Source organism: Habropoda laboriosa, unplaced genomic scaffold (genome assembly GCF_001263275.1).
Source record: "Habropoda laboriosa isolate 0110345459 unplaced genomic scaffold, ASM126327v1 scaffold68, whole genome shotgun sequence".
Classification (NCBI taxonomy): domain Eukaryota; kingdom Metazoa; phylum Arthropoda; class Insecta; order Hymenoptera; family Apidae; genus Habropoda; species Habropoda laboriosa.
The window spans coordinates 17570-32356 of NW_017100195.1; the positions used below are offsets into that span (position 1 = coordinate 17570).

A 14787-nucleotide genomic window follows, 5' to 3' on the forward strand; every position below is an offset into this window, starting at 1 on the left:
AGAGGAGAGGAGGAACTGCAGATCCGCTAACAAGACTTCTTTTAGAGCACTTATGCGACTTCCTGCGTCACAAAGACAATGACTATGTTGAAAAAGCAACGATGTTACGATAAAAAGAATTCAGTTACACGCACGATTTGAAATGCCTCCCGAGATGCTAAGTGGAAAATAAACCGCATGTGTGAACTACTTCACGCTGCATACTGAAAAGTCTTGCGTTTTGTTGGATTTGTGGCGGAAACAGATTGAGATTAGTTTTCTTAAAATTTCAAATACGGTATAAAATTGAGAGTAGCTGTATTGTTATTAATAGCGGTGATTTAGAAATACGATAAAATCTTTGACGTATTTAAACTAATTTAAACTTTTATTGTGAAATAGATAAAATTTATATTTTCAAATAATTTCAATTTTTATTGGAAATTTTAAAAACTCTGTGGCCTTCTCGGCGATAATAGGCGATCACGCAATATTTTCATTCGAGCTTCAGTCTTCATACGTTCGCGGTTTAATAAAAAGTTGATTCACAAAAACTGCTCGAATAAATCACCGGCGATTTGACAAAGCTGTTGCATTTTTCAAAGCATTCTGGTCCGTCAGGATTTTCCTCTCCCCAAACATTTTGATCTATCGAAATAATTTCCGCGCGTTAGTCGTTTGAATACACAATTGGAGTAGCCTGGGCGAATTATTTCAGTTTAACCGACTTCTGTTTTACATCTTCGTACGTGACTAGACTTTCCCCAATTTATTCAGGAAGATAGTCGGATTTTCGTTGGAAAGTAGAATAAATTATTAGCTCTGCTATGCGAAATTTGGGAAATTTAACGGCAATTTTGTCGAAACACAGTTCTGCTTTTTAAGAAAAATTCAATTCTTAACACGGAATAACGAAGTTTGTTCATCAATATTTTTAAACGACTTTCCTTCGTATAATGCAGCTGATTTTTAATTGCTGAGAAGAGGAATATCCGACGAAGATTGTTAATTACGAAACCGACGATTAATCAGAGAACATCTGCAATCTGGAATTTATGAGATCACGTCGGAACTTGGAACGTAAGTACATAAAGTCGGACTATCGTGACGAATGATTTCCACCAATTAGAATATGCTGCTTTTGTTTTTTTTATTTCCTGCCGGGTAAACTGAAAAGAATTTTTGCTAGAAGAGTGACAATAACAATAAGAAAAGTACATTTTCAGCAAATCAGTTTGAATTTTGTTGTCGTAGAAAATTACTGTAATTTTAATTTTAATTTTCGTTACGTTCTTTTAAATAGAAATAGCTCACTTCTAGAGCTAGTTTTCGCAGATATCTAAAAATTAACGAACTTTTCGTAAAATTACAGAACAGGACTTGGGTCGTTCTAACTCAGACACAAAGTTGAAAATTAAAACAGATTGGCAAGCGAAAACAGAGACTGCATAAAATTGCTAAATCGTACAAAGTTATTAATTACTCAAGCATTTAGCAATGAAAAAATTAGTATTCTTTTAGCTTTGGATTTCGAGAGTCTCTTGAATTTTCCTTTTTGCTTAACATTACTATTTACCAAATATTCCAAAATAAACAAAGACCATCTTCCATGCAAAAACAGAATTCTTCGATTATCCCAACAGTATTTCTCAAAATTACTTCAAACAATAGTCCTTAGATTCTGAGGATCTTCCTTCGATCAATTCTCTTTGTACTCAAAAATTTCCATCTCTCCTTAACATCTCCATTCATCAAACACCCCGAAAATACACCGTCATCTTTCACACGAAAACAGCGTTCCCTGATTATCCGAAAAGTCTGATCAAACCCGTGCATCATAATTCGTCGAGATAATCAACGTTCGACTGTATCGCTTGTTTAGCATATTTGCTCGTGAAATAATAGAACGTAACCGCAAGAACCGGTGGTCCGGCACACGGTATCGTTAATCGTTTCGACCGCAAGCGCAACCATTCAAATGCACATGCACTCGCGTGTGCGTTAAGGGTCAGCCGGAGAGCTGCGGTGTCCGTGCACAGCCGGACGAGAGATCCAGCAGCAGAAAGATAGATCAGACAGATGAGAGAAACGTGGGAGAGGGATATTTGCAATTCCAATCCCGTCTTCGACCTCGTCCCTTTGCCTCTCTTTCTCGCGTTCGATACGCCACCTCTGTCCGTCCACGTTCATCCGTTCGTCCATGTGCACCAGACGAGTGCAGACGATTCTCGCGTGACTGCGGAATGCTCGATGAAGGACGGAAATTCGCGTGGCTCACCAGCCGAAGCGTAACACGGAAGACCGCGACGAGACGCGACGTGCGGACCAGCCAGCCTCTTAGGAACGTGATTTTTTCGCGGCCGTGCTGAATTTTCGACGATCACGTTCTTCAAACCGGAGGATACGTACTTACTTTGGGAAACGATATCGCGAACCGATTGCAAGGGGGAATTTTCTTTCCTGGTTTGGAAGTTAGGCTGGTATGTACGAGGCTATTGTACTCCTTTGCATCTTCTTTGAGGGAGAGCTTTTGGGTGCAGGGAGTTGTTTTGAATTTACCGGCATCGACGGCTGTTGGTCATTAGCCGGGGACCTACTGTTTAAGGTGGGTTCCGAACCACCGAGTAGTGGTCTTGGTGAATTGGGGTTTCTTTTTGGGATTTAGGTATGAGTAGGATTTTTATCAGGTGAAGATTGGTAGGTTTAGGTTAAGTTTGTTTCTTAATGTGCGAGGGAGTAAACTTTGGTTGATTGGGAATTTTTATTTTGGTGGGAAGAGGAGGACGTTTTTGCGAATTGGTTTGCTGACGATGATGTAATGGTACAAGGGAAGGAAGTCAGATATATATGTACTTGCGTAATTTTCAGTATTTACATGGATTTTTATGTTAAGTTTATTTTTTACTGTGTGAGGGAGTAAGTCGTGGTTAATTAGGAATTCTTATTTCGGTGGGAAGAGGAGGAAATTTTTGGGAATTGATTGGTTGACAATGAGTGAAGAAAGTATGGACGGGGAAAATTTCGACGGGACGAAGTATCTGAGATATTTGATCGACAGATAATACGCGTCGGAGATCGCAGAGGCGCGCGCGCGTGTTCACGGCTAATGAAGAATGAAAATTCGCGACTTCCGCGAGCTCGAGCCGCACGGGCATGCGAAATCATGATTAGGAGAACGACGATTCGCGACGCGTGCGCTCGTTGCCCGATGAAAAACGTTCGTTCCGTCCGACAGTGATGGGGAAATATGCGTTTGAAAGAGGGATGCTCGTGTCTCTGCGGGAAAATGCGGATCAAATTAGGAACGACTCGGAAATTCATGGAAAAATGGGTGAAAATGTAAACTGCAAAGGAGAATTGTGAGAAATTTCAGGAAATTTATCTTCGATTAACTTGCAATACCTTTTGTAGATATGTTGTAAGCTGACGAGGAAAAAGAAGGTGATTTCTTGTAGATTATGTCCCTTTGGAGAAGTATTAAGTTTAATTCTATTTAATACTTGAATGTCTTGGAGTTAATTAGAATAAATGAAGTAGAAGCAATTCTTAGAATTCGAGATACGTATTTTTGCAAACCTGCTTTACTGATAAATTTTCCTTATTTTTGAACGAAATTATGCAAATTTTATTTAGGCTCGAAATGTTCATTGATTCACTGTATATAGACCTGGAAATATTTTTGAATTTAGAATAATTGAATAAGGAAGAAAAGTATTTGATATTTATCACTATTAACATAAAATTTACCCTTACAATTTTTCAATATTTGATTTTTAAAGAATATGGTTGTCAATTTTCAATTTCACGCAGGAATAACAAAATAATTTAGTTTAATTTAAAATAATTCCATGGAATTTCATTTTTATCACGGAACATTTTGTTATAGAACGTTTTTATTACACTTTCGTGAAAATGATTTACAAGTTTATAGAATATTTCCTATCGAGAGTATCTTGCAGTCTCGTTAAATTCACTAATGCTGATAACACTTGACTACGTTTACACATCGGCAGCAATCAACGCGATCAAAAATGTAATTGAGATTCCAAGTGTGTGGTATTGCATATCTTGAGAAGCAGTTCGAATCGATAATGAAATGATTATTATGGTCATATGATCCGAGTTATCTCGTTTTTATATTTTTATTCCATTATCGAGTACTCGATGCAATACGTGTTTGACATGAATCAATACGGGGAACGATTTTCACCCTCGATTAATGGTACAGCGGGCATTTTGTTAATCGTTAAGTGCCGCTATGATCGTTTCATTTGTATAAAATCGGGCAAACATGAAATATACGTTAAAATTAAAAGTTCATCGCGAATCAATTAATTGTATTTCATCTTCGTCGATGAATCGACGTAGTGATTCTCTACTTGTTCAATTGTAACGTGAAATATTTTATACAGATCGAGAGATTTCAGAGTGTTTCGTATTAAACGTTGACATAATTACAGGGTTCGTTTTACTTTCATTTCAAATATGGAGAATTTAATAAAATTAAAAAGAATTATTGTTAAACCAGAGATAAATCGAACTGTCGTGTTCGCGTCTTTTTTTTTTAAAGGAAACGAATTGTTATTTATAAAGTGTGATAGCGTAGAAATCGGATCGAACAAGGTGATCGAATTTCAAGAATACATCGATCAAAGTAACGAGAGGATATTTCTCGTAGTTCGTAGCACTTTCGAGGAATTTTGTTTTGCTGCATACCCGATATTTATTATCTAACGTTGAGGAGATAGTATAGTGAATTCTTGAGATATTTGTGAGACAAAAATTGTAAAATTTTTTTAGAAAAATTTACATCAGAGGAAGCGTTCGAAGCTTCCTTGAACAAAAATACCGCATTATTTCACGATTCGCAGTATTATCTCAGACTACAAACGGAACAGCAATTACTCATCTCTTGTAATACGATTGCAGATTTCAAGCATATTAGCAGCTCACCAAATAACCAACGAATCATGTGACGGATCAGTCTTCTTTTAATAGTCTGATAATGAAATTATTTGCAGTAAAACAATGCTTAAAAGCACAGTTGGAAGAGAAGTGCCATTTTTACCAATTTTACCAAAAAATCTCTAATCTATGTACATATAAACATATAAATTATCTTTCTGGTACAAGTTTGCTGTTCCTTGTTTCGAAATATTCGAAGATCATATTTTAATGTCAAGTTGAACAAAATAAGTAATTAATGCAACATTAAAGTACCATTTTAAGGATAGTTTTTCCGATCATATGCCTATGTGTGATTACGTTTCTTCTGCACTTATTTACTCAACATGGTTCAGTGCATAACTCAATTTCACGTTGTTTCCGGTCTCACCGATTTAATTGTAAAAAAGGAAGAATCATCTTAAACGAGTACAGAGCAAACCCTTCAACCTTAATTTTTCGAAAAATTATATTTTTCATTCCGAGCAATATTCTAAAATTCTAACATACAGATACGCACAGAAGAGGGCCAGGAAACGTATAAAAAAAATTTCCAAAGTCTATGTACAACAGTTCCCTAGGAGAAAGGCACGTAAAGTCACGAAATTAGTAAGACAGACCTCCCAACTCTCTCTAATTACAATCGTCACACGTTCGTTCTCCGAACCATTCACACTTCGCCGCAATTCTCAAAGATCACGCGTGCACGCGACCAGTACGCGCAAGATTCCCTTCTCGAAGTCGTGTAACGGTGGCAAGGCCCCTGTTGACCCATTTAGATGCCGTTGTTCTGTACAGGGTAAAATTAAACATCGGCACGGACGCGAAGTTTTAATTACGATCGTTCGCCGCGGATACTTTCGTGACTCGTTGTAAACGGCAGTGGGCACGAAAGACAAGTAATTAATTCTGAACAGTGACCGTAATACCGTGCAATCGAGCCGCGAACATGCATCGCGTTCCCAGCCTGGCACAGGAAGATGAATCGCGTCACTGGATTAGAGGCGACGACTGTTCGCACATGGACATTCGCGGGCATCATTCCCGCTTCCTCATCCAACACTCTCTCTCTCTCTCCCTCTCTCCCACGTACTGTCGACGTCTCCTGTCACCTGCTATCGGCTCTAGACGCAATTAGACACGAAATTTAGGCAACGGTAGCACAAGCTTTAATCACGTCAGAGCCGCGCTCTCTCGATGCCCCGCTAATGAACCGCTGCCAAACACGCGACGCCTAGATTGTCATTCGCGTTATAGAATCAACCGAATTAACGCTTACCAGCCACCACCGTCGCCTGGCCTGCTGCTGCATTGAATAATCGTTTGTGTTTCTGGCTGCTACTTTATCGTCGGAATTGGAACCGTTTACGTGGACACTTGGGTGCCCGAGAACGTGCCGCTTTTGCGGTTTTAACCCTCTCGTTTGTAGTAACGTGTTACATCTGCGGTTGAGATGTTAGAAATGAAGTATTGGTGACAAAGTTGAAGGATACTTTCAAAATCTTATTTGCGTCGATAAACTCTTCATTGGATACCAAGGAACTTTTTTTTTTAACTATCAGAATCAGTTGAAACATGGCGACTGATTCGTAGATCACCCTGTGTAAGGGTTAGGTTGTATGGTACATTTATGAAAGTTTGTTTGGAGAACTTCTGACACTTTCTGTGCTACTTCGATAATTTCGATTTCGGTATTTAACTATAGAAATCACTGTGTTATAAAAATAAACCAATATATGGAGTTATTTACAATGTGTGTACAAAGAGTTAGGATTCCTTTTTAATGGAAATAGTGTACTGTCAATTGAAAACACTGAAACGTTAAAGCTTCGATTTTGATAGCGAAGTGAAAATTGAGGCTTGTCTCTGAGGCGAAACAATTTTCGAAATGCCCAATAACAGCAGAAACACTAATTCAACAATTGAACAATCCTGCATCCCCAAAAAATTCACTCGGAACATCCCAAACGTTCTCCAGCACTGTCGCGAAGAGAATCACCGCCGAAGATCCTTCACCCAGAAATTCCTAATTTATTATTTCGAAGTAAAAACTTGAACCATACCTAGGAAAGACAAAAAGCCCGCCAGGTTCGCGGTAATTTACGACACCGCCCATTAATTCGAATCTTGTTGCACAACTTCTGTCCCTTTGTGGAATCGTAAAAGTGAACTCCCCGAGGTGGATGGCTTCCGGTTCCATTTTGTTGCGTCGCGTAATCAACGCGACATCAATTAAATTTACCGTCGTTTCTTCGGCTCTTCGCCGCGCAACTGGGAGGAAAAAAAAAGAAGGGAAAGAAAGAGAAGAAAAGAAGCAAAGAGGGGGCGATTAATTACGCGAAGGAACGATCCATTCCGGTTTCTCAAGTTTCTTCCGGTAATCCCGTTTTGTGCCGCATCATTTCGACCGAAATGCCCGCGAAAACAAGCAATTAACCGCGGAGACCCAAGGTGATACGCTCAGGAGAGTATAATTTGCCCCCGGAAGTTTCTCATAATCGCTCGGTGAACTTTCTTGCGCGGCACGATATTGCGGCTGCCGCCCGTTCAAACGTGCAACGAGATTTCTTGGATTTGTCGGTTGCTCGGCGAAATAATTCGTAACACGTGTTGTTCGAAGATAGAAAGCTTCTGGGTTAAGTGAATTCTTAGCGGTTTTGTAAGCGAACGAACGAACGGTCTACGGTGAAACTCCTGTGTCTGCGGTGAAGAGAGTTAAGGAGGATTTAGTACGCTTAAGTACTGTTTAACTGTAAGTGAGCGAAGTTATTGGCCTCGGTTGAGGAAGCTGCGAGTTGAATGTTTAAACTTTACCCGTGTTCAATTATTCTCATTCTTACGGTGTAATTTTCCCCCCTGCATATTTTACCGTATAAGGTTTGCGTTTCGATCGTTGGAACGTTCTTTTACGAATTCGGCGGATGAATATTTCGTAGATTGGAATTTTTATTATTTCGCGTTAGAATGATATTGTCGTCATTTTTTTGGAAGAAAAGTGTTTTGATCTGAATTGAAATCTTTCGGGAATTCACGATCGAGAAATGAAGTTTAGGAACGTTCTTTGTATTTTGATTTATGGGAGGTGGAATTCTTTTTTGCGAAATGTTAGGTCACCTATTTAGGAAACGATTGTTTTCACAATGCAGACACACTAATTCCTCTCCTGATAACACAACGAACCGTGGAAAGTACTTTGACCGTACGTCATGTGAGTGAACACAACTCCGTACTTCGACCTTATTTCCTACGCACGAATTCAAGATAAAAAATTTCCGCGGCTTGCAGTTAGTAGGCACATTTTAATCGAGTACTACATCAGAGGCAACATAGATTGATAGTGATTTTATGTGGTATAAAAGGTACTGGTTCTTCGTTTTAATAGAAGTATTTACATTATAATAATATACACTTTTGCTGTATCATGTTCACTGAATTTTAATATCTTACTATATGTATCAGTTGCAAATTCCTCTACTTATTTCGTGAATTTTCTTAGAAACCGAAATTTTCGCAATTCACCTAATTTAATTTAATTTTACACTTTCGCTGTATCAGGTTCGCTGAATTTTAATAAGTTGCACATGTCTCTAGTTGTTTCCTGAATTTTCTTAGTAACCGAAATTTTCGCAATTCACCTAATTTAACTTAATTTTACACTTTCGCTGTATCAGGTTCGCTGAATTTTAATAAGTTGCACATGTCTCTAGTTGTTTCCTGAATTTTCTTAGAAACCAAAATTTTCGCAATTCGCCTAATTCAACTTAGTTTCACACTTCTACTGTATCGTATTCGCCGAATCTTAATATCTCGCTATAGCAGTTGCAGATTCCTCTGCTTATTCGTGAATTTTCTCAGAAACAGAAATTTTCGCGATTAACTTAACAATTTGAATATGTTGTTACAGCAGTTACAAGTGTCTCTGCTTGTCTCGTGGGTTTCTCAGAAATGAGAGCTTCGTGATTGACGTATCGATTTTGCTCCTTTGATCGCTCATTCAGGAAGAACATGACAAGCAAATCAAAAAACGCGACAGCACGCGCAACATTCCGTTGCTCAATAATTATCCCCCCCGTAATCAGCGCAATTAATCTGCTCGACTTGGGAGGTGCTTCCCTCTGGAGATAGGTTATCGTTGGCTTATTACGATACCCGTGGAAATCACGTCGATGATCCACGATACGATCGAAATTAAACGCGAGACGCGATTCGACGTTTGAATCGACAATCAAATTTACCGAAGGGTTGAAAGTCGAGGCAAAGTTCGTCGAGTTGTCTCGTTTTAATTTTCTAATTCGAAAGAGAACGTTTACGGGTATTGTTCATTCTCGAAGATTTTGTTTATTCACAGTGTGTTGATGTATTTTCCGAATAATCAATATGCAACGAAGAATTTATCAACAGATTTTGTTTTATCGAGTAAATTTTGTCTGGGTTTCGAAGTAACGTGAATTGTATGAAAAATAATAGTCGCGTTTTGAAAGGAGAGATTTTATATTGTTTACTTTCATAGACTCGTTTATCTATAAAGTGCTCGTGCTTCATTAGAGGAGCGAAGATTAAATCTTGAATCGGTCACATGGTGTGTAAAGTTGTTTTGAGAATTGGTCATCTGATACGTGATGAATGAATGTATTAGTATTGGTGAAAAAATATTTTTATTTGAAGGAACTGCAGATGTTATTTATTCGTGTTTTAGCGAAGTTTAAAAATTGAAAAGTGCACGATCAGCCCATTTACTTGGAATTTTAGATTGCAGCTGTAATAACGACTTAAACATTCGCACAAACCACTTAAAACATTGAAATTATTATGTCGGTGCTTCTGTAATACAAAAATTAATCCAGCCAATGCAATTAAAATTCCTAGTATGTGAATATAAATAAATTACATTAATAGAACGAACACAGACTAATAAATTCTTCTACGAGTACAGCAATAATATCATAAATTACATAAATTACAATACACAATGGCTAATAAAATATAACAATACAATTACATACAAATCTAAACGCAATCATGTTCAATAACATGAAACGCAAACACACAAAATCTTAAACCAATAAATTACCAAATACACCTAAATTTTTCCACAAACACAGCACTAACATACCGTAACTACCTAAAACTAGAAAATGATGAAGAAACGTAAACAGTTCTCTGGTATCATCGAGAATGTGTCATTTCATCTGAAAGTGTCTCTCCTTTCTCGAAATAAGTCGTTCACGTTTCCAGAAACATCTGGATTTGTCTATTTTTGTTGTTATATTTTTATCAGAAATCATACTAAGGACAATCGTGTATATTTATCGATGTCTCTCGGTAAACTCAACAATTGATCTGTCGTCGTTTAATAATACTCGTCGAATGAGCGTCGCTGACAGAAAAACATTCCGGTTAGCAGGTTAATCTAACATCGTGGATGAATCAGCGGTGAACGTGATGTAAACAAATGTCGAAGCAACGGCGTAACATTGACAATGAAATTCGGAACGATCCTGTCGGCACCGGGGAGTTTAGTATACTCGTGAACGTGCCACGAAAAAGATCGAACCCAGGCTGTGTATAGAGAGAACGCGGCGAAACTGTTTCGCGACAATTATATCGCGAGTGTGAAACGACGTTCGCGTTAGTATTTTGCACCGGAATCTCCCAAAAGGCCGCGTGTGTCCACTTGATTCGATCGCGTACGACCAGGAAACTGTGAAATTTCAATTAATTCGCACGGTTTCTATCAATTTAGAACTGCCCGCGCGCATCGAATTTCATCGAATGATTTAATCGAATTAAAAGAGGACCCCTCGATTAGGTGATTTTCGCACGGTGATTCTGAACGGTGCCAGAGTACAATATTTGTGGAATTTTTCTTTACCAGTCGATTTTAGTTTTTCTGCTCGCGTCGATGGTAAGTACTTGAACTGGATGATCGATTGACGATAAATTGTTTCGATATTGCTTCGCGTATTCGGAATTTTTCCAACTGAAGTGGTTTAGAAGTTTGACATTTTTTTGGGGGGGCGATTCAATGTTTACTGTGCAAAATCAAATATACAATTAAATTGATAAATTTTTTAAAGATTCCTTAAGTTATTTAAATATTAGTTACTAACTTGGATACACCAGCTTTTCGCTGAAATGCAACGAATAGTTCCTATACGAAAGGCTGATCTGAATTTTAGCAGAAAGTGGCAACGTGTGCTTTATAATCGAAACAGTGAAACAGAGTTATAGGAATAGTGTGATCCAATTTGTTTTTAATTCGAAACGTAACAGGACAAAAGTTGAACGAGAATTTCGATAAAGTTCCATTCGAATTTTAACGATTGATTCTCACAAAGTGTAGTAACGTAAAAGCTTCACGCACGATAACTATTATTTAAAGAAAATGAATTTTCAATTGGCAATACACGGTTAGAATGTGATAGCGTATCGAAACGTTACTTGAAAATTTATCTGATTATCTAACGATGTCCATTAGAAGTAAAGCAACAGTATTTCACATTTATCGGCGCCTTATGTTGTAATATCTTGTTACATCATATCTAATATCTAAGAAAAATTGTAGAAGAAGAAAAAATTAGAATTCCGAGAAAGTTGAGGGGAAAGATAAGTGTAATTGAATCGAACATTTTGTGAAGTGTACGAATCGAGTATAAAAGAGAATTTGATAAGTCTGACAATTGGTTCGATTTTATCACACATTCGACCAGACATACGAATTAAAAATTAGCCAGCTATCGGAAAAGTGACGCTCGTCGCGACGTGCAACAAGTGACGATATTTGAAGAGGGAACGAAAGGAAAAGTTGGATAAAAAAGGATAAAATTCAATTAATCGATCGAAATATTTTTCCACGAAAGAACAAATCAGTTAACAGAATTTTCAGTGTGTTCCACGAATTATTTGAAACCGTGACCATTTAGAATTCATCAATCACTAACGACTTTAAACTGCGAATATATCAGCGAAGGCACAAAGAAAAGTCTCGTCTTTCCACTACGAAGAATTTCGAAGAATAAGGAAAACAATTGAACAACAACGTAAACGTTCGTTTCTCGACTATTCGTTCATTAATCATTCTCCCCGTGTAAAAATCAACGAAGAAAAACGAGGGCCTTTAAATAATCGCCTATCGATCAGCGAAGCAATTTAAGAGACTCGTAAAATCGAAATACAACTCCAGCAATCGCTTCAAAAAATCCGTAAATTAAAAAGGAAGAATCTAAAACTGCCCGTTGAGTGTCGTAATCGTAAATCTTCCTGTCCAGCAGTCGATAAAAAGAAAAAACACTTGGAAAACCAAAGAGCCTTCGAAAATACGTACAGAAAGAAGAGTATAAACCTGCAAAAGAACGCGAATCTGTCGCAAACTCGTAGTTCGAATTTGCATTGAGCGAAAGACACGAGAAGAGCTGCAGAAGTTGACGAAATACGTCGTCTCGTTTCTCCGCGATTCTCTCTGGATCTTGGTAAATCAACGGGTCAGTTTGCGAGAGGAGGCATCGGTTTTACAATCAGGGGCACGACAGGTCGGTTGGGTTAGGCCCGAATAGACTGTCAATGAGGTGTCCAGCTGTGCCCATCCTGTGCAACGCGGTAACAATTATTACCGCGGTCGTAACGGTGTCCCTCCTTGCCTGTGTTCCAGCACTTTTTACCAGCCCCACCATTCGCATAAACACAGCGGAGCGGTGTGTGCACACACTTTGCCGCGTTTAGTCGCTAGTTAACCGTGCCTCGTTTGACAGTGTGTTTCGTTTCCGTGCTCCGTGTTCCAACAACACTTCTCTACTCCGAAGAAACGATCGAACGACGCCGTTGGACCCGATGGAAGTTCGTTGCTTCGATGACAATCCAGAACGATCCAGAAACACTTGTACTTGGTGAAATTGATCGAAGTGCGTATAGCACGAGCGAGAGTGTGTGTGTTCCGTTCGGATGAAAATGTCACGTGTGTTGTTGTAACTCGTGAGAAAGGTGATTTGGTCGAGTTATTTCTGCTTCTTTTCGGGGGTCGAGTAGTTCAAGTATCGCAAGTTAAGCGTGAAGTTTGACCGTTCGTCGAAGAACGGGGACTGAAGGAAGATCGAGATCCATTTGGTACGATCACACGTCGTCGGAGAGTTGGTGTTAGCGCGTTGAAGGAGGAAAGACGAGGAATACTAACGAAGGGAAGCGAGTTAGAACCGGCAGCGCGAACCTTGAATCGCGTTCTAACGAGGTGAACAAAGCTCTGGCTGGCGGCGCACGTCGGTGGAGAGGCTCGCGACGGCGGCAAAAGCGGGTCAAGGTGTCGAAGACGTCAAGTAGTCGTCAAGATATCTGTGCTAGGTGTTAGCGAGTCTCCCTGGGAAAACAAAGCGTCACGCGACTCTGTAAACGATCGGCCGGCTCCCCTATCGGCCCGCGTGATCGTTAATCAACGATCGGGGATCATCGTGTTTGGACTTTCTCGGAGTCATCGTCACGCGACTCCTCTTACTGTCAACGATCGACAGGGAGACGTCGAGCTGTGATCGTGAACTGCGCCGTCTCCATTGCCAGTCAATCGCGGAAAGCCGATTGCGACTCGTTCTCGTTCCGCTCCGGTTACTATAATACTTCTTCACAATCGATCCTCTCCTCGATCTTCGTGGATTCGACGAATTTATCCTACCCGTCTCCTCGTTTCGTTTCCTTCTTTCCGGAACACGAGTGTGAATCGAATCGGTGAAGAAGTATAGTTCTCTTGGTTCGTTCTGGAAAATTCGAAGGGAAATTCGATTTTGAGCGAAGTTGGTCGAATATTTCGGGAACGGTGTGTGGAACTCGAATTCTACGTTAGGGTACATGGATTCATGTTGCTTCGGAGGAGTCCAGACAAATCAAGAAAATCCGTGCGTTCCAACGAGGAACCTGAAAGTCTGTTGGATTCCAGCCGCCAAGCTGGACCTTTTCGCCTCAGTTCTGCGGAATATAGAGAAGCTTACGTAGCCGATCGAGAGAGAGAGCTTTCCGACGTTTCCAGTGTATCGATCTTTCTCATCTGACGGTATTTCACGGGAGGAACCTGTCACACTTGACACCGATACTTTGGAACTTTTCCAAATCGAAATAAACTAGCGAGACGAAGTAGGAGAGAGAGAGAGAGGTACTTGGATACTTGAGGTGTCGAGCTTGTCGAGCTCGTTCGAACGATTAACGGAACGATTCGAAGAAATATCAAGCTCGGTTGAATTAATCCTCTTCGAAGACGGAGCCCTTTCTTGCATGCATCTTTGAGGCTGATTTTCGAAGGCGCAGCATGGATATCGATATGAGCGGAAGAGGGAACAGGTCGACCGAGGAATTAGCCAAAAGACGCGTCTCTATTAGCGATCAGATCCTCGGCATGGATAATCCCAGCTTTGATCATCATCGGCGTATAAGCGCCAGCTCTGAGCATAATTCTGATCAGGGTCGCGGCAAATCGATACTGCACGGGGGTAGCAACTACGGTAGCGCGGAGAATATTCCGCAGCACAAGTTTGATCTCGAGAACGGCAGGATCAACGGGAACAGGAAGAAGTCGGCGTACAGCTTGACCAGCTCTATCAGGGACAAGATCGAGTACTCGGAGGAGCTCGAACGGTGAGATTTTTTCCGATCGTACTTTTCAGATAAGCTGATTTCGAGGCGGATTTTTGCTCGTTAGAGAGGATGAACAGTTTCATCGGAGTTTTAACTCTTTTTTTTTCTCTTCTTTCTTTTGTTGGAAATTAATGAGAGAATGGCGGTGAAGGTGATTTATTATGATTGTGCATGGAGAGCGTGGTAATTGGGGTAAATGAGCGTATACTATATTTCGTGTAAAATTTGCCTGATGTGCTGAATCTTTTTTTGTTT

The 14787-nt window shown here is 39.7% G+C and overlaps 1 protein-coding gene across 1 annotated transcript in view; it reads left to right on the plus strand.

Annotated features, from left to right (window-relative positions):
• Positions 1-13578: 13578 nt before the first annotated feature.
• LOC108570310 (mitochondrial sodium/hydrogen exchanger 9B2) overlaps positions 13579-14787 on the plus strand; it is a 131485-nt gene continuing 130276 nt past the window's right edge. The window contains exon 1 of the mRNA XM_017932149.1: positions 13579-14532. Coding sequence (XP_017787638.1) covers positions 14207-14532 — 326 coding nt within the window. The 5' untranslated portion in view covers positions 13579-14206. The remainder of the gene's footprint in view (positions 14533-14787) is intronic.